This window comes from Phyllostomus discolor, chromosome 5 (assembly GCF_004126475.2).
Source record: "Phyllostomus discolor isolate MPI-MPIP mPhyDis1 chromosome 5, mPhyDis1.pri.v3, whole genome shotgun sequence".
Lineage (NCBI taxonomy): Eukaryota > Metazoa > Chordata > Mammalia > Chiroptera > Phyllostomidae > Phyllostomus > Phyllostomus discolor.
In genome coordinates, this window is record NC_040907.2 from 70,320,845 (window position 1) to 70,346,272 (window position 25,428).

The 25,428-nt window shown below is 41.7% G+C and overlaps 1 protein-coding gene across 4 annotated transcripts in view; it reads right to left on the minus strand.

The window, feature by feature from the left end:
* The window catches only part of TGFBR3 (transforming growth factor beta receptor 3), a 198,913-nt gene that overhangs the window by 53,404 nt on the left and 120,081 nt on the right, over positions 1 to 25,428 (minus strand). For all 4 annotated transcript variants that reach the window (XM_036026412.1, XM_036026413.1, XM_036026411.1 and 1 more), the window contains exon 4: positions 18,740 to 18,877. In XM_036026412.1, coding sequence (XP_035882305.1) covers positions 18,740 to 18,877 — 138 coding nt within the window. The remainder of the gene's footprint in view (positions 1 to 18,739; positions 18,878 to 25,428) is intronic.

Genomic DNA, 25,428 nt, shown 5'->3' on the forward strand with positions numbered 1-25,428 from the left:
CGAACCAAAGTATCGCAGGTTCAATTCCCAGTCAGGGTACATGCCTAGGTTGCAGGCCATGACCCCTGGCAACCGCACATGGATATTTCTCTCTCTCTATCTCCCTCCCTTCCCTCTCTAAAAATAAATAAATAAAATCTTTAAAACAAAACAAAAAAAAACAAAAAACAAAGGCTTATACTGATTCTTTAGATCCATATTTCCAGTTTTTAGAGACCACATACAACTCCTTATTCTGTTAGCTGTCAATAGCTCTCAATTTCATGAGCACCTTCTTTTTTTTTTAAGATTTTATTTATTTATTTTTAGAGAGAGAAGGGAGGGAGAAAGAGAGAGAGAGAGAAACATCAATGTGCAGTTGCTGGGGACCATGGCCTGCAACCCAGGCATGTGCCCTGACTGGGAATTGAACCTGCGATGCTTTGGTTCGCAGCCTGCGCTCAATCCACTGAGCTATGCCAGCCAGGGTTCATGAGCACCTTCTACACGTTCATCTAAATCCCTGAGAAGCTGAAAAGACTAAGCTCAGTTCTGTGACTTTACAGGTACACTTTCACACTGACCCACGCACAGACACTGAACGGCACTTGCTGGGGTCCCAAGTCGTTCACCAACCCAGTCACCTCATGAACTGCCTTCATCTTGTCTGTGAGAACAGCATGCTAGGACCTGTCAAGAGCCCCACTGAAATAAAGACATAATATTGAGTTAGCCAAAAAGTTCCTTTGGTGTTTTCTGTGCAATGGCTCTAGTAGTGCTTAGTTGTCTTTGACTTCATTTGAAACAATTTTGCTAGATTGCACTGTGACAGCTGTCATATCAGCATGCATTTTTTAAAAACTCATCACAATTCGTGAATTTTTGTGTAGCTATTTAAGTATGGAAGACGGAAGAAAATATGCAACATTTTCAGCATATTATGCTTTGTTATTTCAAGAAAGGTAAAAATGCAACTGAAACTCAGAAAAGATTTGTGCAGTGTATGGAGAAGGTGCTGTGGCTGATCCAATAGGTCAAAAGTGGTTTGCAAAGTTTTGTGTTGGAAATTTCTCACTGGACAATGCTCTACAGTCAGGTAGACCAGCTGAAGTCGATAGTGACCAATTCAAGTCATTAACTGAGAACAATCAGTGTTATACCATGTGGGCAATAGCCAACATACTCAAATATCCTAACCAATAAAGTTACTGGTGAAGATAAAAAATATGTCTCTTATTTTATAGGAAAAACTATATGGACTTTTTGGCCAACCCAATATATTAATATCACTACTTATCCAGTCAAAGCTCTAGTCCTGCTTCATCTTGATGGTGTGATACCCTTTTTAGAATTTGGCTTAGGTTAAAGTTTGTAGAAGAACATAGATGTAAAAAATAGCAAAAAAAAAAAAAAAAAAAAAACCAAACCAAACAAAACAAAAAGAGGGAACATAATATTTTTCTAATATGAGAAAGGTTGCAATTATCGTTGCAAGGAAAGTAACTACATGAATGAACATGAAATTGTTTTTAAAAAATGTTAAGAGTAAGAATTTTATATTTGGATAAAGTGGCAGAAACTTCCCAGGGCTGTTTATTCTACCCGCCATCCTCTACTTTATTTGTATGTCCTTGTCCTACTACCCCATGACTGGCCCTTACGTCTCAGCCAAACTGTTACAGCAACCTCCCACTCTCCAAGCTGCCAATTCAGTTTCCCTCTATCCTTCCTCCACACTGTCACTGGGGAGGAGGAATACTCTCAGAAGTCAACTCATGATGGTGCAGGATAGCATCTAAGTGCCTTAACTGGCTCATGGTCAGAGAGGGGCTCTTTCCGCCCTATTTCCCATCACTCCCCATGTGCTCAGGACTTGTCATATGCAATCACTCACAATAACATGTTCTGGGTAGCAGAACACGTTATTCCGTTTCAGGCTCCCAGGACTTTTTACATTCTGCTCCCTGCCTGGCCGCTCTTCCCCGCCTTGTACACCTGGTAACCACTCCTTGTCCTTCCACAGGTATCACCTTCTCTGTGAAACCACCCTTTCTTTCCTTGGAGTGGAGCTACTCACTGTGCCTTGTACACACCTCACATGAACTACACTATTTATCAACAGACTTGCCACCCTGAAATGACAAAGAACACCTCAAGGGTCAAGAGAGCAGCTTGTTCATCCTGAATCTCCTGGGCCTGGCCCAGTGCTTGGCTCTGTGGGATGAAAGCTCGATGCTATTCCCTACGGGAAAGGATATGCCATAATTCCTTCATCCTGTAACCCTTCCTACCTCACTGCCCAGGGAATGATCATTCATCCAGGCTTTAAAGCTAATTATCTGATTTTTCACCCGATAATTCCGCCTAACAACCAATTATTAAATCATTTAGTAGTTCCATGTCTTCCCCAGAATCCACTGAACTTTTCTCCTGTTTGCTAATTAAAACCCAATCCCCTGACATTCCCTGACATGACAAACGTCTTTCTGTGGAAATGAACAGAGCACTGGGCTCCAAGAACCCTGATTCTTAGCAAGCATCTGTGGGCACTTGACTGCTCAACAGAGCCCAGGCTGCTGAGATCCACACTGAGCCGCCTCCTCCCCTGAATGCTCTTCCTACTGAAACCATGCACGACATTTGTATTTTAAATTGTAGTTATGCTACCAGAGTTTTTTAAAGAGCAGAACATTACTCTATCTGCCAGTGCTGGAAGTTTTATTACAAGAACTTACGGCAAGGCATTGAGAGCCAAGTGTATTATTTTTTCTGGATCAGATTCAACAACCTTGTCCAAAAGAGCAAGAAAAAAGCAAAAGGAAAAAAAAAAAAAGAGGCAACCAGCCCCTTTGTTTCCACACCTGTATTTAAGCTTTAACTCTTGAAGTCCTACGCAGATCCACTGAGGCCTCAGGACAGAGCTCTCAAGCCTGAGTGAAGGGAACGAATCCTGGCTCATGGGCGCAGTCCCCATTTTCCTGGAACTGAGGTTCTTCGTTTTAGCACTTATCTCAGCACATCAGCTGACTCAGAGGTCTGGCACTTGCCTTGGTCTCTCTCTGAGCTCCCCCCATGCTGCTCTAGTCTTCAGGGAGGAAGGACAGAGGGGCTTTGCTGAGGACAGTGCCATACTATAAGGCCTCCCCTGGTCCCACCCCTCTCTCCTCCCTCCTTCCTGACCCAACGGCTAAAAGAATGCTCCCTCGTGAGCAGTCTTGATGAAAATAAGGCCACACTAGATCACGCTCGGTAATTAAGTCTCGTCTGAAGTTTCACCTTACTTCCCTTGAGTCCACTCACATATTACCTTCTCAATGGGGCCTATTTAAAATTACAATCCGACCACCCAGCAGCTTCTACTCTAGTGATCTTAGCTCCCCCCAAACCTGCTTTACATGTTCTAATTTCTCTGGTACAGTATAGCACAGTCACCTTACAAAATGCCATATAATTTTCTTGTTGATTATGAGTACTGCCCATCTCCTCCCACTGGAATGTAAGATCCTTCAGAGGCTGGAGTCTTAATGTGCTTTGTTTCTATGCCAAGCACCTAGAACATTGTTGGGTACAGAAAAGACAGTCAGTAAGTCTCTGTTTAATGAACGAGTGAGTCTTGAAGTCCAATTAATTGGCCACACCTGCCTAGCATTCTGTGCTGAGAAGGATGCCGAGGTTCTGTTCAGGAGCAGCCGGGAATGAGTGCCAAGTGTCTGTCTGTCGCTGCTGTACAGCTATCCAACACAGTAGTCACTAGCTACACACCACCACAGAGCACTTGAAATGCTGCCAGTTCAACTGACCTGTGTTGTAAATGTAAAACACAGACCAGACTTTGTACTGTCTTATATATAGTCAGAAAAAAGTTTAAAAAATCTCAATTTTTGTATCAATTACATGTTAAAATGATATTATTTTGGGTACACTGAGTTAAATAACATATACCATTACAATTAATTCCACTTGTTTCCTTTACTTTTTAAATTCACTAATAGATTTAAAACGACCTGTGTGGTTTGCATTTTACTTCTATTAGATGGCATTGCTCTAGAGCTTCCTCCAATATGACCCTAAGGAAGGGTGAACTGATAACTTCCATCCATCCATCCATTCTCTTTTTGGTCCGGTCTCAGACTATAAATCAATGTCAAGAAGATATTTCAAACCCAGTGCTTCCCAAAGTGTGATCCTTGGACCAGTATAACACAAATAGAAGTATGTTATAATGCAGATTTTAGGGGGAAGTAGGAATGCAGGATCCAGAAAACTGCATTGTAATCTCCCTGCACCTCCCCTCAAGATTCCAAGGCATGCTTGAAGATCACTGCTCTAGGCCATAGATACAAATATTATTTAAACTCCAAATAGTCTTTGTAAACCATGCAGGATTGCTTTAAAAACAGGCAAGAGTATTCTCCTCTTGCACTGGTTAAAAAAAAAAAGCCAAGAGGGACAGAGTAAAGCCAAGTCATGGATGGAGTCATCTTCTTGCACGTCTAAAAGGAAAGAAACAGCCTCTTGAAATAAGAGGAGCCATACCTCCCCCAAGATAAAGAAAAGCCTGCTGAGATCTCAGAGGAAGATCTGGTCCAGGAATCACGTGCACACTGGGCCCCCTGAGCTCAGCTCTGGTCCATTTGGAGCTTCTGTTATCAGTTGGGTGAGTGCCTGCTATTCAGGTTACAGCTCCGTGGGGATCCTCTAACTCAAGCACCTAACTTCACCCATTCACATGACTTCAACATTGGTAAAAGTTCAGCACTTGCACAATAAGAATTAGGTCCTTTCCCCCTTTTGTCCTGCCCTACACCCAACTTCTACTATTCCTATTCCTTTTTCCTGATTCCTGCACATAGACAAATCTCTTTTTTTGATATTAACAATAATATTTATTTTACAGTATCCTCTGTATTAGCAGACATGAGTAAAATTTATTTTAAAAGTTTTTAAATGTATTTTAATTGCTGATTACAGTTGACATTCAATATTATATTAGTTTCAGATGTACAGCATAGTGGTTGGACATTTATATAATTTAGAAAAGAACACCCTTCCCCCATAAGTCTAGCACCACCTGGCACCATACATGGTTATCACAATATCGTTGACCATATTTCCTATGCTGTGCAAGGCAAATCTCTTTTTGGAGTTGCCTATGCTGTGCCAGGCAAATCTCTTTTTGGAGTTGCCTGCTTAGCAAAATAGAAAGAGCAAAACAAGGAAAACAAATGGAGCAAGGAAAAACATACTGACATTTCAGAAACATCTACCATGCCACGTGTTTGCTAGTTCAGTTGTAGGGGGGAAATAAGACATGGTAAAGTAAAATAGGTATTGCTCTAGAATTCAGGTTTGTGGATAAGTAGGATCTGTGCAGGTCAGCCCTGGAACCCCTTGCAGTGCCCACACGGAAAGACGACAAGGAGATGATGTTTTGATGTGTTTTGTGCACAAAGTCCAGCAAAAACAAACTTGCATTCAGTACTGGAACTGTGACATGTTTACCTCCCAAAGAAGGACAGAACCCTATATTCTGGGAGGAGAGTCACACATTCTCCCCCTCAATTCCTGGGAGGGCTGTGCTTGCCTGTTTCCTCCAAAGCCACGTGATGTGAAATGTGATCTAAAACGTGTTTTCTATTAACCATATATCATGCCTCAATGATTTTTTTCACTTTGCTTTAAAGAAACAGTAACTTCCATGACCATAAACCTGCAGTCGTGACTCGCAAAGCCTCACACTCATAAGCCATGTGATGATGGCACCCGCCAACAGCGCATTCAAGAACACGAACCCACGCACCCACTTAGAACCCTCGGGTGTTTTCATTTTGTATCCACAGCCAGGTTATGTTCTTTCAAAACCAAGACTTAAAACATATTCAACAATTTTTTCTCAAAACATTCGTGATGCTCATCCTTTGCTTTTAATTTTCATTTTTGCTGAAATATAAAGAACTAAAGGATTGAAACTGCTCTCTGTTCTTAACACCCTACATGTTTCCACATGTCCAAGAGGGAAGTTCTGAGATTTTGCCCTCCGAACATAAACATACACAAGCTTGAATGTGAGCCAGTACAAAAGCAATACTCTAATCTCCCATGGAAATGTTACAAAAATATTTAGTATATGTACATGTGAATACACACACACACACACACACACACACACACACACACAGAAGCAAAGTCTCTCTCTCCATCTGAAAGACAGATGCAGTCCCCACAGGGTAACAAGCTAATGGAGCCTGAGCTGCTTTATAATGCCATCTTTCACTGTAGAGTCCGGGGCCACACAAGCATCCTCGATGGCTTCACAAAAATGATCTCTCCGGACTCCTAAATTTACCCTTTCTCATCTCCCAATGTTAGCGTGATGTTAGGAGAAGCTTGACCCAAAATTTAAAGTGTATTTGCTATCTAAAGGGTGTTTTTCAGGAAAATTATTAAATGTTGGCATCATACTATTACTTGCCATGATCCTTGATCTATTTTTGCCTTCCAAATGTGCTTCTGGGAAATCCCTCACTGGGGAGGATTCTTTCTTTTATTTTTCTTTTAAATTACATCCAGTATGTCAATCCTGGTTCAAACCCACATACTGAACTTGACAAACACTTGGTTCTAAATAGGTTCCTAGAATCCCCTTTACAGAGTTCCTCTTCATTAGGACTTACTATCTACATTCCATTTTACAGACAAGGAAAGTAAGGATCAGGGAAGCTAAAGAACCTGCCAGAGGCACAGAGCTGGTAGAAAGCATAGTTGACCACAGAACTGAAGACTCCGTTTCTCACTCTGCAGCTCTTTCTACTCTGCCACAGAGCTACCAAAATCAAGAAATCAGCATCATTGGGTAGACAGAGCCCCTCTCACTGCCTTCTAATAGGAACACACACTGGGAGATAATAACCATAAAGGCTCTTCCTGATCACATACCAAGTACATGCTTCATGGATTCTGAATCCTCACATCTGACAACTGAAGACACTGGGGCTCTGAGAGGTGAGGTCACTTTGTTTTAGCAAGGGAACAAGTGCAGATTCAAACCACATCTGCTGGACTCCAAAAACTAGGTCAGGCTTTCAAGAGAGTGAAAAGGCAAAGTAGTGAGGCAAAGCAGGGGTTATGCCCTTCCCTGCCTCTTGTTTCCTTCTCTTTCTCCCCTTGCCCCAGGGTCTGAGGAGCTGTGCTGGTGAAAGTGGGGGAGAAAGAGAATAAAGGGGCAAACAGAGAGTAATGACTGTTATGGAAGCAAAATAATTGCTTGGCTGAAAGAAGAGAGACCTCTTATAGTAAAGAACAACAACAAAGACTACTGCAGGCTCTGAGAATGATAAGAGTTAGAAACCGCACAACAAGACTATCAGGCTGCATAGATTTAAGATATAAAAATGTTTCAATGATGGTGTTTTATATGTTGGCTTAGTTTGGCTACCTATCACCTCTATTCAATCAAACACTAATTTAGATGTTGCTGTGAAGGTATTTTGTAGACATGACTCAAGTCCATAATCAGGTGGCTCTAAGTAATGGAGATTATCCTAAGCAATCTGTATGGGCCTGATTCAATCAGTTGAAGGGCCTTAAGAGCAGACCTGGGGCTCAGCTCATGCCTGAGAGTTCCAGCTGCCCCTCCTGACTTGCCTTGCCTGACCCTGCAATGACATAAACCAATTCCTTGCAATGAATCTCTTCATATGTATCCCTTACTGATTCTCTTTCTCTGGATAAGCTCTGGCTTTGGTGAATGGCTGGTGCATGCCCAAGAGGAACAGAGCTGCATATTCTGGACCAGCAACCACAGACCTAAGAACAATTTGGGGGAGGGGCAGGAGACGAGGTTCTAAAGGACATTTCCATTGCAGAGAGGCAGGGAGGATGGTGGGGATGAGGGAGCTTCAGCTCCAAAACTGGTTGCAGCCCTCTTGAACTTCCTAACATTAGCTCTTAGCCAAAGGCAGGCCATGTTCCTGAGTTCACCCCCATTGTCCTGTCTACACTGAACAGTCTCTGGTGACCAAGGTGACCTCCTATACCACCACTCAGAAGGTTGAACTGAACACATTTACCATCTCTAAAGAAATGATCCCCACACTGCCAAGGGTGATGCAGATATTCAACATTAAGCAGGGATCCTGGTGTAGCTGATCCCGAGATGGGCCAACGAGACAGGTCAAGAAGCAGTTTATAAACCTTTACCTTCGTGAAATATTGGCATGACCTAGGTCCCAGTACTTAAACCTCTCACAATGCACTTTGCTGAGATGCCACGCCACCTCCTCACTGGGCCAGGGAGTGATGCCCTAATGTGGCTGGAGTTCAGTTCTGAAGTCCTGTCTGTGGGACAGTCACTAGTGGCTCCAGGCTGGAGATCAGGGTTGCAGATGACATCACAGTCATGCCCTGAGTCAAGTGGTGTGTGACTGTTCCCAATGAGTTCTCCATTTATACTTCTGTAAAATATGGGGCACCTGGATTAGGTCTGTCCCTCAAGAGGTCACCAAGTTACCTCCCTTGCACTATCTGTGACTGAGGGATAATGGCAGGGGCTCCAAGCAAAGGAAAAATGGACTTAAAACACCTGGGAGTTCAATCACTTTTAGAATACAATGCTGTTTTTAAGGTGGCAGCCACCATGGCTAACTTCTAGCCATGGGTAGAGCAACTGCTGACACTGTGTCTGAAGCTTCCCGTGGTGTCTAGGAATGCTGTGGTTATACACGGTCAGGTGTGATCAGACCACCTCCCACATCTAGGTCTCAGGGACAAGCATTTAACCTAAGTGTTTCATCTGCAAAAGGAGAACCCTGTCCAGACAACAGTGTACAATTAAGGCCCACTATCCCTGGCTACACCAACTTGCTCTCCTTCAAAGCATAACTTTATTCAATCCCGGGATCAAAATCTGGGATGTGTGACATAGAAGGAGAAAGTAGGGGAAATCTAGCCCAAACTACTAATTCCCATCATTTAAAAAAAAATCACTATTACTACAGCTAACACATGTTGAGCACTTAGGATGTGCCTATTCTAAGCACTTTATGTGGATTCTAGCCACCATTCAGTAGTTATGCGACCCTGCACAAGTTAACTCAACCTCTCATTCTGACAGTTTCCTCATCATCAAATGAGGATAATAAGAGTACCTACTTCATTGGCTTCTTCTGAAGATTAAACAACATAATATATGTAACATGCTTAGAAGAGTGCTAGCACATGGCGCATGCTGTTTGTTAAACACACACATATATACACATCCCCACCTCAGGTCACAAGAGTTGTCTGATGCATCGAGGTTGACAGGTCCCAATTCATTCCTCGCTGTCCACAATTCATAACCTTCCTGTCCACACTGCTAGGAAAGCATATATGAACCCTGTTTTCAAGGGCTAGAGCAGTGCTGGCTCCAAACAGAAGCTCTGAACATCATGCAGCACCTTGTATCCTCCAGAAACTGTAGGATCCCCAGAACCAGCTCCCTGTGATAAAGAAGGGCTACTGATCAAATGGGCAGTAACCCCATGGGCTTTTGCCAAAGATGCCAAATGGATAAACTCCTCACTTCCAGGTACACCCTGGGTCCCAGCATCCCAGCTGTGCCACTCACCACCCAAACAGGACATAGCAGGAGCAGAACAATGAGGACTACCAGTGACATGAAAAGCCCAAATGTGCAAAAAATATCCCAGACCATCAGGGGATAGGACGTTAGGGCCAAGGGCAAAAGCAGATCTTGGGATACAAATTGTAACCTGAACAGAGAAATAAAAAATACTAAAGGGGCTTCCTTCCTCCCCTGCAGAAATCTGCTTCCAAGCCAGGGAGTTAGGTGACGGAGGATGGGCTGGAGTGCCAGCACTGGGCTGCCTCAAATAAACCCAGTGCCTCTGTGCCCAGGCAGGAGTCGGGCCACCCTGCAGTCCCTTCCAGAGATGGGGAATGTGGGCCACCTTTGGGGAGCCCTTAGCTATGGCCTCACTGTTTGCAATTCATGAGAGAAACAAGGCACAGCCACCAGCGCTCAAATCAGCCTCACCAGCATCTCCTGAAAGACAGATATTTTTCCTCCCTCTCATGACATAAAAAAATATTCTGCAACCTCCCTTAACAAAACACTTGCTTTTTCTTCCAAATAGCTCTCTGGAGGTCTCCTACCACATTAATCAAGAGCATCAGAGATGTAACATTTGATACAATTGCCCAATCTATGAAAAGGGCAGATTCATCAGATTACCAGATTAGCTTTAGACAGTAAAACCCTAAAGGATGTCATGGGATTCTAGACGAAGAAACACCAATCTTCCCCCCTCAGTCAAATGGAGTTTGTTTGACCTCAATTTGCTGAATGAAAGCACAGCCTTCACAGGGCTGGGGCCCATGCCTGCACACAGACATGACACACAGCAAGTCCCACAGAGCCAGGAAAAGTCTACGCCTGCCGGGGCCCTCAGGACAGGATGTCTTGATCAGGAAGAATACACCCACAAGCCTCTCAAGGCCTGAGGCCGCTCACTGGACGCTCTGGCAACATTCGCCAGCCTTAACCCAGGAGTCAGGATAAATCCCATTAAGTCTTTCAAAAGGTCTTTCTGAACCAGGATCACCAGCTAAAACTGGACTCTGTCCAAGGCTCTAATTGCCACAGTGACATTTACGAAGAGTTCTTACCACAAAAGGGCCAGAAACTCCTTCCTAGGAAATATGGTAGTTGACTGACCCCAGCTCATGAGAGGCTAGAGCCCCTTATAATTAGGGCTCTTATAGACAAGCCACAAAACCAACAGATAAGCAACCTCTGGAACAAAACTGCACAGTACACAACCACTTGGAATATCCCACAGGGCACAGTGAGTCATTCCACAAGAGACATTTTAAAAAAGGAAAAAAGAGAAACTAATCTTGAAATATTTAGTTATTTAATCTGCCTTTAAGAGAAAACTTAGCTGGGGACAGACCTCACTGGAGAATCCAAAGTGGTTCTGGATTCCAAAGAGAATCCAGACCCTAGAAGACAGGGCAACACCTGCAGTTGAGCAAAAAGGCTGCGTTTCTATTTCTGCAGCCCTGACCCATCTGCTGCCCCGTCAGCCTCATGGAGGAAGCTGCCTTAATAGTACTTGGAATACGAGGACTCTCATTTCCTCCAATTTTCAGGACCCAACAATGGTATTTATTACCATGAAGTGTAATTGCTTTGTTACAATGAACTGGAAGCTCCAGGAGGGCAGGCAACCCACTCCACGTCTCTCTGGATCCCACACTCGGCGCAGTTCCCAGCATGCTGCAGGCACTAAACACTGGGTGTCGGATGAACGAACAAGTAGACACACAAACCATCATACCAAGTATGCTAATGTCATTTTTTTCTAAATGTGGAAAGAACTACCAAACAAGGGCAGGGAGAAAATTAGAAAAGAAAAAAATCATTTCCAGATTTTTAAAAATGTAATGCAGTAGAGAATACAGAAATTTTTTTACAGTTCCCTCCTGCACAAGCAAACTTGAATGTCTGAGTTATTCATAGGGCATTTCTGGACACTCCAACCCTCAATTACACATCTCCTGGACTCTGAAGAGAATGACTGGACATGCGCTGTGGTACGGGCTGTGCCTGTCCCTTCCTAGAGCACAGCTAAGCACACATCTGGGGCTATTTAACAACTGATTGGAAACTTCGCCTTCTGATTTCCAGTTAAATGCTGGGCACAGGAAAACAAACAGCACTTGTTTTTCACTGAGCCTTGTCAGACATCCAAACTGCAGTGCGGACCAGAGAACTGCCTGTGGTTTGGTGGCACAGGCCCAAGATACTTGGACCTTTCCCCCACCCCCAACTTTAAGTAAAAAGAATAAACCAGATTTTGGCAACTTCAGCTTCTTCACCCATTTCTCCCCTATTCTCAGGAACACAAAACTAGGTTTTAAATATTAAGTATGTTCCTGGTATTAATTTACATTTTTCATTAGGATTAAATTTTGGGTTGTTTGTTATCCTAAGCCAATAGCTTAGAGTTTGGTTTCTCTCATATATTTCAACTGCCATGCCCTGATGTTTACTTGGATTTGCTGAAGAGGCAATGTTCAGATTACCATTTTCTGTTTCTAATTAAATCGGGATGCAGTATCTAACAGTTGTATTATCACAAAATCAGAGTTTGAAAGCTGAGAGGTAGTTTGGAGATTGGCTGGGACTACCTCCTCACTTTAGAGATGAGAAAACTAAGCTCCCAGTAGTTAAGTGATCTTGTCCAGTGATGTATGACTAGTGAGTGGCAGACCCACACTAGTCCCCAGGCCTCCTGATACCCAAGCCAGGATGTTAACTAGAAACAAAAATGTGAGTTCCTTCTGAGTAGAGATGCCAGATAAAATATGGGAAACCTAATTACATTTGAATTTCAGATAAACAATGAATAATTTTTCAGTAAAAGTGTGCCCCAAATGTCACATGGACATACTAAAAAAATTACTTGTAGATTATCTGAAATTCAAAATAACTGGTCACCCTTTATCTTTGTTAAATCTGGACACCCTGCCTTGAAGACTAACATCCCCTTCCTCTCCATTACTCCAAACAAACATAAACACATATACATTCATTTCTTTCCTGGTTTTAATGATAAATGGCTGGAAAAAATAAACCACAGCACAGTAATTCCAAGAGTAAATGAGGTTGGAAGAAGTTGCTGCTTATGTCTTGAGACTTTCCTAATCTGAGACACCTTCTTTCCTTATGAGTAATTAGAGCATCTAACCCTGACGCTGACAGGCTGGCCAAGAGCTCTGCAGCAGACATGTTGTTATTAGAAGCCAGGCACTAGGGTCTTGTCTTGAGAATTTCTGCTTGTCTTGGGACTCCAAGTCTGTAAACCTTAAACGAGAATGTATTCTTGTTTGGAACACAAAATAAAGGAAGGTTTTTTTCCCCCCTCAAAATAAAAATCAAATAGATACATACAATGAAGTAAAAAGATTTAAAAATTTACTTCATTAATCTTAGTACCACCTTTTTTTAAAAGTGTGCTGCAGCACGTTTTTTTTAACAGCTTTATTGGGATATAATTCACCCTTATAATTATATCATATAAATTACATAAACATAATTCACCCTTTAATTTACTTTATTGAAATAATATTCACCCTTTTAAACTGTACAGTGGTGTTTAGTATATTTGCAATGTAGTAATGTTCACAACTGTACTAATGAACTACTATCTAGTGTAAAACATTTTTTTTCCAACCCCAAAAGAAACTCTATGCCATTAATAGTCATACCCAATTCTCTACCCCACCAGGCTTTGGCAACTGCTGGTCTACTCTCTGTCTCCATGGATTTAACCATTTGGGACACTTCATATAAATGGAATCACACAATGCACGGCCTTTTGTGCATGGCTTCTTTCATTTATAATGTTTTCAAGGTTCATCCATGTTGTGCTATGTATCACTACTTCATTCTTTTAATGGTGAAATAATATTCCATGGTATGGACATACCACTCTTTAATCAGTTGATGGACATTTGGGGCTGTTTGTACTTTTTAATTATTATGAATAACATTGCTATGAACATCTGTGGACAAGTTTTGCTGTGGACATATGTTTTGCCCAATTGTTTTCCAAAGCTCCATTTTATATTCCCACCAGCAATGTATGTGGGTTACAATGTCCTTACATCCTCAACAAAACTTGCTATTGTCTGCCTTTTTATCACAGCCATCCTAGTGGGTGTGAAGTGGCATCTCATTGTGGTTTTAAATTTGCATTTTTCTGATGACTAATGATACTGAGCCTCTTTTTATGTGCGTTTGGGCCATCTGTACTTTCTCTTTGGAGAAGTGTCTGTTCAAATTGCAGCATATTTTTAAAGACAACCTAGTATTGTGGATCTTCTCAATCTTTTTTGGGCAAACGTAAGTTGAAAGTTCAGACATCTATTGCCCAGGTGAGCTACCCTTCTTTTCCTTTAATGTGGAAATTATTACATAAATAAAATAAGCTGAGATGAGTTTTCTAACAGAGTTTTACTTATAATTTCAGCATGAAAGACTGAAAGGGTAGGACTGCTTTAATTTCTGATTGACTGAGGAACAACTCTAACCTACCCAGTATTTTCTGGGCCATCCATACACCCCACAAAAGAACAGCTACAAGGAAGTGACAAGTCGCGCATGCACGTGTGTGTGTGTGCACGCGGGCGTGCGTGCACACATGTGACTGTTTGAGACTCAACCTGAAACAATCTCCTGTCATTTCACTCCCATTTTCTAGGTAACCAGAACAACTAGATAAAGGAATTGCACTTGCAGAGGAAACTCAATACCACTTTCCCCCTGCCAGGCACACCCCTCTTGCCTGCACTGTGGAATCATGAGAAGGACTGGAATAATTTGACAGAAAAGAAGATCCCTTTATTAGACAGTATTAAATATAGTAAATCCTCGAGTAATGTCATTGACAGGTTCTTGAAAACAGTGACTTTAAGCAAAACAACCTATAATGAAACCAATTTTACCACAGGCTAATTGATATAAACAAGAGTTAAGTTCCTGTGGCAATATAAACATCAACAAACTTCTAAATAAAGATGTGAAAACATTTGTATATTAACCACTGAAATAAATGTGAGCTATAATACATTTAAGGAAGATTAACAAAAAACAGTAAGAAAATTCTTTTCCTACCTACTTATTCCTGATCAGAGTTGAGAGTAGCCAGAGCCTATTTTAGCAGCTCACGGTGCAAGGTGGGAGCCCACCCACCCTGGAGAGGATGCCCTTCTTTCCCAGGGCCCCCACGCCCACACTTGCTCAGACTGGGGCCATGTAGACACACCAGTGAAACCAGCAGGCACAGCTCTGGGACGTGGGAGGAAACCTGAGTCCCGGGAGAAAACCCGCAGACCTGGGGACAATGTGCAAACTCCACACAGACAGTGGCCCCGCTGGGAATCCACTTTTTCCCTCTTCTTAACAGTAATAACAAAATGATGTTGAACAAAATAACGCCGTTCGAGGACCTGCTGTGTAATGTTTTTAGTCACCCTCGTGGGTGGCTGCAACATTCTGAGTAACATAAAGCCCTGCTAACTAATTATGAAAGGTTTCCTTTTTAAATCTGGGGAGTTATAACAATGCAAACATTCAACTTAAATTAAAAAATGACCTTGATGGATGAGTAGATGCCAATATTTGAACTTTTCTTACCACCCTACTTAAAAAAAAACTGTTAAAGTATTATAATTCTACCTAGAAAGTAAAGGCAGCTTTAAGACAGTCTTGCAAATTCTTCAGCAGCATATGAGGGAAGACGTGAGGACACCTGCATCTTAAACTGAGAGTCAAGAGACCCATCATCTCTCCTTAGCTCCTCTAAGGTCTCTAACTGTGGAGAAGACAGTGATGGAAACAACTAAGCTTTAGTTTCCAAAGATTCCATGAGCTTCTGAAGTGTTTGGATAAAGCGCTTTATGCAAAATAATTTAGTTATCTCTTAACTCAACTACTGTGAATAGATCAACAGAACACACCACCGATTCTCTGTCCAGAAGCGACCCGTCTGCTGCAATGGCTACTGAGGGGATGAGCAGACCCCCACACTCCCTGCGGGCTGCGAGGGCTTGCCCGCTTCACCTCGGCACTCTCTCCATCAGGGACAGCTGCCCCGCTTGTGGCGGATCTTGCATCACTTGTCATCGGTTGATCTGAGAACCTGAATGGACAACAGATGTTCCATCTCCTCCAGGGCAGGAAGAAATGTACAAATGGGAGAAAACCATCTCCCCCAAAGGAAAGCCTGCTGGACAACAAAGTAGAATTCAGATGTCCCAGAATTTAAATCCGCTGACTTTTTCCAATGCTGCCTTCCCCACCCCCCCATTGGTAATTTTAGGTTCATCCCTTGGTCTGCAATCTCTTTACAGGGGATTAACTCCAAACAGGGTTGATGTTAATTTGTTAACTAAAACTGTCTCGTTTTTGTTTTCTCCACTGTTAGTGTGTCTTAAACTGATGGCCAAGAGGTAGTTCTTCATAGATCTTAAACAAAATGAAAGCACATAAATAATAACTAGGAACAAGACACCTTCCTTCAAAACCCAGAGAGTGAGCGGTGAAAGAAGAAATCCAGAAAGAGACCAGTGCAGCCGTGACGTATGCAGCCCACAGTTCTCCTCCGCGCCCACAGCAGGAGAAACAGGAACTCCTCTCAATTTGGGGCTGGCCCAGCTAGATGCACCACAATTAAAAATGTAAATTCAGCACCCTTCCCAAGTGTTCTTTACCATGACTAGCAACAAATAGCAATGAATGGCAGGTGAGGTTGATGAAGTTACTGGTGCCAGGCGCTGTGCTAAACATTTTATATGCAGTCTCATTTAATCAACATAGTAACCCCATGACATAGGGACTATTATTATTTCTATATTACAACTGAAGAAAGTCAGCCTTAGAAAAATTAAATAATTTGCTTCAGGTTACTGCTTGGGTTCAAACCAGGGTAGGCAAAGTCTTCATTTACAACCTCTTCATAGGCTTCCCTATGTGGTAGTCCCCAGCTACATGTAGCTGTGGAGCCCCTGAAACGTGGCTTGTGCACCCAGAAACTGTATTTCTGACTTTACTTTAAATTTAAACATCCATACATAGCTAGTGCCTACTGTTGTGGATAGCATGACTCTGCTTTATAGGGGCTAAATGTGACCTTATGACCATGGTCAGTAGTCTTATCATCACAAATATGTTTGCTTACAGAATACTGACAGTGAACATGCGCATGAAGGGAGCCAGTTTAGCATGAAGAGTGTGTAGAGTAAGTCCTGTCTCAGTCTGAGTCCCAGCTCTGCCAGTAATGAGCTGTGCGATTTAGGTCACTGCTTACTTAGCCACTCTAGGTCTTAGTTTCTCATCTGTAAACACATCTGTAAAATGGGGTGAACACCCACATCGCACAGTGCTATTGTGAAAATTAAACAAGGTACATATCAGAGAGCCTACTGTAATAACAAGTGCTAAATGAATGTGCTAGGAATATGAATAACAACAACTCTGACTTTTGGCCTTTTAAATTTAGAAGTAATAAGTTTAATTCTCCAAAAGGTTACCATTTAAATTAGTAGTAACTCCTACCTTGTAAATATACTTTTAATTTTTTATTTTGAAATTAAGTCACATTTACAAAGTTGCAAATATAGTACACAGAACTCTTACTGACCCTTTAACTACACTCTCCAGTTTTCAACCTGCTGCCATACTCACTTTCTTATTTTATCTACACATTGCATATTTTTCTAAATTATTTGGCCCTTTCTCCCTTAATACTTACGAGTATTATGTCTCCTAAGAAGCATAATCTCATGTAACAATAATACGATTATGAAACTCAATAAATATAACACTGACACAATACTTTGATCTGTAAGCCCAAAATCAATTTTGCCTATTATCCTGACAATGTCTTTTACAGCGATGGCCTCCTCCTGACCCAAGAGGATGCAGTTCAGGATTGCATGTGTCTTTGGAGTCTCTTTTGACCTGGAATGGCTTCCCAGCCTCTCTTTGTCTTTCATGACTAACACTTTTGAAGAGCACAGGCCAGTTGTTTCATAGAATAGCACTCAATTTGGTTTTCTCCAGTGTTTCCTCTGGTTTGGTCCAAACTGTGTAAGTGATGCTGTGTTTGTTCTCTGGTTATCACATGTAGAAGCCCACAGCACCCATTTATATCATGGTTGATGTTAATTTTGATGCCCTGGTTAAGGTATTGCTGGGTATTTGCACTACCTTTAGTTATTTGTTTTTTCATGTGTTATTATTAATAAGTGATTAAAGACTAAGCAAATATATTATTCCTCAAACTCCCTCCACTGCCACTATAAGTAGCATGTACTGATGACTCTTACACAATCAACTTTGACAAGAAACTATAGATCTGGATTAAGAGTAATTAATTAGGAAAAACTGATCCATCATGAAAGAGTAGCACTATTAACTGAGGCCGCTTCTTATTTTGAATCCTTGTGGGCAAGAGAGGTCTAAAAGTCCAAGGCTCTGCACTTGAGGACATTAGCATGTAGCTTTAGCAACAGACAATGTGAGCTCCACTGTGAAGTGCAATGTTGCTCATCATTAGACATGATATCATACCCCAAAAATCCATCCAAACAACCCATCAATTTCTCCACAACTAGCAAACTTGAATGTTCTGGCAAACTCAGAAGGACATGATTTACAAATAGTAGGTAATATTTGGATCTTTCTACAAGTGCTGGGTTCCAGCTTTTTTATAAAATACAAATGTTTTCATTTTGGAGCTCACTGTGTCACTTTCTCAACAAACAGATCCTCATATCAGAAAGGAGGCCTGTGTTATATACAAACAGAGAGGGTTTGCGCATTATTTAGCTTGTGGTCAGAGACCACACACCTAGTGGCTATTGACAATATTTACATTGCTCGCGCTGCCACAAGGCAGTGCGGGGAGGGTCTCCCAGCTGAGACCAAAGCTCGGGCCACACAGAGGATGACCGCAGGTCCAGCAGTAACGTGCAAACTAGACTCGATGCTCCATCCACAGAAGAAGGCATGAGTGGTGTTTGCTGTCTGTGAATGCTTATCTGTGTCATCCAAACCTCATTAAGAGCACACTCCAAATTTAACACACTGTGGAACTCTGGTATGATTACAAAGAAAATGCCTTGCAAAGTTGTAGCGTCACTATATCTTTGTGCTAAAGATCACTGTGGGAGGGTTTCAAACACTTACCAAAAAAAGTCGGGAGACACCAATTGCAAGCCGCTCTGTCTTCAGATGCCAGATAAGGGGCTGTGGGGAGTTGAGCAGGAACACGACAGGCTTGTGGTGAATGTGGACTGAAGAGATGGGATTTAGGTGCAGAGTGACCTAGAAAGCACAAGAAAGAGAAATCTTAGAAATCGCTTTCCACTGAAATCACTTAGCATTTCATCTGGAATACTTTTTCAAAGCTCAGCATTAACAGAAGCAAGCTATAAACTAGTATAGACTCACAGATAAGATATACTAGGTTGAATCAGATGAGATTGCCATTATTTGAGCATTTTTCTCTACAAAAATGGCTATATCGTATGGTTCAACCCACACTAATTTCAACTGAAACATGATTCAGCTCCCAGTAATAGTGGAACACAAGTAAACAGAACACACTGTTTCTGAAGTTGGCACAGGCAGAAAAAACGTCTCCTTTCTTTAGGGCTGCCTCATCCTCTAAGTCAAATGACTAAACTGAAAACTGGAGCCCAGAACCCCCCAAGGGAAGGTCACTCCCCTGGATGCCAGAGAATGCCTTTCTTCTCTTCCAGGTAAGCTCCAACCTCCATAAAGTTAAGTGAATCTGCCAAAGGAAAGTGTCGAAAGCTCAGGGAAAGGAGCTGCCAAAGGGAGCTGCCAGTGCTTTCATCATCCCAGCTATTAGCTTGAAGGGGGTTTCCACAGAAAGAAGCACAGAGAATGCAGAGAATAGAGCCCAATGGTATAGGACCCCAGTCAAAAAAAAAAAAAAAGGAAAAAGAAAAAACAGGTTAGAAAACCATAATCTGGACATGAAAACTATGGCGATGTTGACAGCTGATCAAGACAACTGTAGGCTGCCAGTGTCCTTGTTAGCATCATCAGAAAGCACCTGTGAGCAGAGCTGGACACGTTGGGTTCAACAACATCCTCCTGGAGCACAGGGTCAGTCAACATGAACACAGGAAAGCAAAAGGGTAGATACAGAACTACTGAAGAGATGCTTTCACATAAGCATGTCTCACACTGGTTTTCTGTATGGGCTGCTGAGGTAAGACCCAAAGATCATGTATTTAAACAAAATGAACTCACCAAAGAGCCCTGTAAAATGATAAGGGAGGGAAAACACACAAAAAGGACTTTAGCTGGAAAGACACAGACTGAGTGATACACTGGGGATAATAGCACATCTCAGCCATAACCCTTATGAGGATTAAATGGCCTATCAGGGCTGTCCAACCTTTTGTTGTCTTCGGCCACACATTAAATACATTGTGACACATAATCACAAAAAAATCTCATAAGGTTTTAAGTAAATTTATTATTTTGTGTTGGACCGCATTCATAGACATCCTGGGCCACGATGTGACCCATGGGCCGTGGGTTGGACACCCCTGGTAGATCTATGTTTGGAATCTATATAATCATCAGCGACAGAACATTCAAAGCTGGACACTTTACACCTCCCCAGGGCCTGCTGGCCTGCTGTGATGCTGATGTATCTTTACCTTTTATCGCTGGGGTGGCTGACCAGTGTCACTTATCACAGCACACTCTCGGGTCTTTGCTAATACGACACTAAACTTTACTTAACTTTCAATACCTATGCCTTAGCACATGGTAGCCACTCAGTAAATGCCAACTGAACATTTAATTTTCTAATTTTTAATGCCACAGAACTATTTTATTCTATGAACAATATGCACTTAGTATATAATACCATCTCATTCATTAACTATTGAGTGTGTGTCTTAAGTCTCTGAAATAAACTATAAATACTCTGCAGACAAAAATATGTCTCATGTTTAATATTGTGATTAGTGAATTGTAGATACCATATTTTGCCATGTATAATGTGCTCCTGAGTATAATGCATGCCCATGTTTTTGGCCAAAGCTTTCAGGGAAAAAAACTTTTTATTTTAATTTTTTAATTCAATTATTTATTTCTTTATATTTAGAAACAAAACCAATTATCAAATTTTAGGGTATTATTTTGCATACAGATATTGTTATTGCTTTCTACAGTTATGCTTTTAACACATAAGCATAAATAAAAGAATTAAACACATTTATATAGATATGGAATTAGTACTACCCACATGTAATGCACACCCTTATTTTTCCCCTAAAAAATTGGGTGAGAAAGTGTGCATTATACCTGGCAAAATGCAGTAATTTTTGAAATGATTGATTTATCACAGCAAATTCATAAACGCATATTACCTAAAAGGTTTTTTAAAAGGTTAAATATGTTAATAGGTTCAAAGGGATTTAGCAAGGTAATTTACAGAAAAGTTAAAAACAGACAAACAAAATAAACAAAAAGAAACCCATGAGCAACACTCAAACTATCAAGATTTCTGAAAGTGAGCTAGGAACATTCTTATATTTGGCATAAGGAAAAGTACTAAAAGCAGAGCACTGATGAACTGTGTCAAGTACAGCCACAGCAAAATAAAATGTTCCTGGGTTGTGCAGACTCTACCTCACAGCATTATGGAGATGCTATCTGTATCTAGAAATAAACAGACTGACCACCACTGCAAACAGAGCAGGGGCATTAACTATAGCATGGCCAAAAGAGAGCACACACTGGTCAGAGTGAAGAAAAGAGAGATGAAATCATTCCTTGTTCAAGAGCACCTGAAAAAAGACACCTTGTCACTAACAGCATGTCAGTAAAAAGTTTCTAGGTGTATTCATTCCAAAACTGCTTATTGAGCATTATAATGGCACAGAGAATAGTAATATATATTCACAGAGGGTACATCAACTCTTTTCTGATGACTTTCTTTGCAGCCCTCAAGTATACAATTCTTCTTGCACTATGTAGATTAAAATAGCAATAAATACATATCTCAAATGAAGCAAGAATTTTTTAAAAACTTAGGAAATGAAAAGAAAAATATGTATGAGACAGATATTGGTGCTTGGGTCCAAAGTTTTCCAGATGGTCAGAAGTGTTGAGGCCTGGCTCGCACAGTGAAGGAAAGGACTCTCAGAGCTGCAGTTCCCCGAGCTTTCCTGGAAATGGCTCCCGCCTTCAATATGTGGCAATGTCTGGCCAAGATGAGTCCTCGACTCTGGCACAAGGGGCCTAGGCAAAGCCCCAAAAACTATTTGGCAAAGAACAAGTTGCACTATGATTGGGAAATTAAATGAAAAATATTCAATACTTTTTAAGAAAAGATCATTTGGCAGGAACAGAAAGTCCCTCAAGCACCTGCTCATCTGATCCCTCAGCAACCTTCCCCTTCCATCCATTTGAGTGAATGTTTCTGAAGGGAAGATAAAGTACAACCAAAAACCACCAACAAAAGAATGAAGATATAAAAGCTCCTGGAAATGTGGGTAGAACATACCTGAAATATCTTTTAAAGAATTCCTGCTAAGGTACCTAGTTTCTGGAAGGAAAAAAAGAGAGAGAGAGAAAGAGAGGAAGAGAAAAGGAGAAAGAACATCCTGTTAAGAACGAATTATATAGCTCAGAATAGATTGTAGTTACAAAGATAAGAGCACATTGCTGAAGATTTTCATGGTTAGATTACTGTCTGGTGATCATTGTTTAAAGACCAGAGCCCAAGCAGACTATAGCAAAGAAATAGCACATATAGAAATGATACAAATGCTATCCAATAATTTTCAGCTTGGAAATCTACACACTAGTTTAAAGAGGTGACTCTCAATCCTATGTTGAAATTACATAAAAATAAAGATCACTTCTTATCCATAACCTTCATATGTAACAGAGAACTGAATCTATGGGCCATGTGACTGTGATAGCTCACTGGGCTAAAGGGACTAAATGCTAACCGAGGGGATAATGACTAGTCTCTAAGTTAGTGGCTTCTTTGTTCATCTTTGGGAGTCATGGAGCATTTGAGAATTTTTTTTAGTTTATTTGTTACTATATTTTATTGACTTTGCTATTACAGTTGTCCCAATTTTCTCCCTTTTCCCCCATTTACCCAGCACCTCCCACTCCCTCAGGCAATTCCCACACAATTGTTCACATCCACGGATCATGCATGTTTTAAGTTCTGTGGCTGCTCCATTTCCTATACTGTATTTCACATCCCCATGGCTATTCTGTAACTACCTGGTGTACTTCTTACTCCTCTCACCTCCTCACCCATTCTCCCACACCACCCTTCCATCTGGTGACCATCAAAACTCTCTCTGTATCCATGATTCTGTCTTTGCCCTTCTTGTTTGCTTACTTTGTTTTTCAGATTCAATTGTTGATAGATATATATCGATTGCTATTTTATTGTTCATAGTTTTGATCTTCTTTTTCTTAAGTAAGTCCTTTTAGCATTTCATATAGTAATGGTTTGGTAAAGATGAACTCCTTTAGTTTTTTCTTATCTGAGAAGCTCTTTATCTGCCCTCTGATTCTAAATGATATCTTTCCTGGGTAGAGCTATGTTGGCTGTGGGTCCCTGCTTTTCATGACTTCAAATATTTCTTGCCAGTCCCCTCTAGCCTGCAAGGTTTCTTTTGAGAAATCAGCTGATAGTCTTATGGGAACTCCCCTGTAAGTAACTCTCTGCTGCTTTTTTTCTCTTGCTGCTTTTAAGATTTTCTTTGTATCCTTAACCTTTGGCATTTTAATAATGATGTGTCTTGGAGTGGGTCTCTTTGCATCCATCTTGTTTGGGACTCTCTGCCCTTCCTTGACTTGTATGACTATTGCCTTCACCAAATTAGGGAAGTTTTCTTTTATTATTTTTTCAAATAGATTTCCAATTATCTTGCTCTATCTCTTTTCCTTCTGGCACCCCTATGATGTGAATGTTGGACCTCTTGAAGTTGTCCCAGAGGCTGCTTACATTATATTCATTTTTTGGTCTTTTTTCTTCTTGATGTTCTGATTGGTTGTTTTTTGCTTCCTTCTATTCCAAATCATTGATTTGATTATTGGCTTCATCCATTCTACTGTTGTTTCTCTGTAAATTATTCTTTATTTTAATTAGTGTATCCTTCATTCCTGACTGGATCTTTTTTATAGTGTTGAGGTCCTCATTAAATACTTGAGCATCCTCATAACCAGTGTTTTGAACTCTACATCTGATAGATTGCTTAGCTCCATTTTCATATAGCTCTTTTTCTGGAGTTTTGATTCTTCCTTCATGTGGGCCATATTTCTTTGTCTCCTCACTTTGGCAGCCTCCCTGTGTTTGTTTTTATTTATTAGGTAGAGCTACTTTGACTGTGTCTTGGCAGTGTGGCCTAATGTAGGTGTCCCGTAGGGTCCAGCGGCATAGCCTCCCCTTTCACCCAAGCTGGGTGCACCCTTCATGTGGGCTGAGTACACCCTCCTTTTGTAATTGAGCCTTGGTTGCTGTTGTTAGGTCAGTGGGAGGGATTTACCCAGGTCAGTCAGCAGCAAGGACTGACTATGACCACTGGCTAACCTGTGCTCTCCAGGGAGTATCAGCTGTGCAGGGGCAAGCGATGGTACTGCAACATGGTCTGTAGCTGTCCACTGAGTGCACTGGCCCTGGGGTTTCCCTGGTGTTGCTGGCCAAGATTAGCCCCCACCTGTATTCTGCCTGGGGCCACCTTGCCTGAGTTATAAAGCAATCTGAGATGGCTGCTACTTGTGCTGGGCTTGGAGAGCCCCAGGTATAGCCAAGCTGTGAACCTAAGCTGGCTGCTGCTAGTGCCTGGCCTGGCTTACTGAGGCTGGCTGTTGCTTGTTTGATAGGATTTAGGAAGCAGTGAAGCAAGAGACAAGATCAGGCATTCATATGGAAAAGCCATGGTTAACAGTGTGGGTGGGCCCCTAAGTTGGGTGGGACAGAATCTCAGTGGATCTCCAGGGTGGGGCAAACAGAGTTAGCCAGGTTGATGAAGTCTCAGATATGGCACCTGCCTGCCAGCTCTGTCGCTCTGTGGGGGGAGGGCTCAGAAAAGAAACAATGGTTTTTTCCCACCTTTCTTTCAGGAAGAAAGCTATTCCCCAGCTCTTGCCTTGATACCAGACACTTCAGTTGCCCCCTGTATGCCACCGATGCCATTCAAGCTGATACCCTGGTGCTGGAGCTCAGAGGGAGTGAGCCTGAGTAAGTCTGTGTGTGGGTTCTTTAAGAGAACTGTTTGGGACTCCAGAAGTTTCTTCTAGCAACTCAGTCCCCACTGGTTTTTGCAGCCAGAGTTATGGGAACTTATCTTCCTGGCACTGGAACCCTGGGCTTGGGGGCCTGGTATGGGGCTGGGACTCCTCACTTGTGAGAATCCCTCCTAAATTTTTATGCACCACATGTAGAGGTGGGACCAGTCCATTCTTCATCTCCTCCACTCCTACCAGTCTAGATATATGTGGTTTCTTCAATTCTGTAGTTGTCAAAACTTCCATTCAACCCAATTTCTGAAAGGTCTGAGTGATGTTTGTTGTACAGTTTAATTGTAATTTTGATGTGGTTGTGTGAGGAGGCAAGCCATGTTTACCTATGCTGCCATCTTGATGAGAAGCAAGAACTTAATGTAATTTATAAATGCCCTCCACAAACACACTCACACACATACAAAACCCACCAGTAAACTAAATTCTGCAGACAATTTCAAGAAAATACATCTATCACTGGGCTCATGAACTCCATGTCCATTTCCCAGGTTAAGGAATTCATTGTAGAAGAGCAGAAAAATGCTAATGGCAGAAATGGAAACAAAACAAAAAGA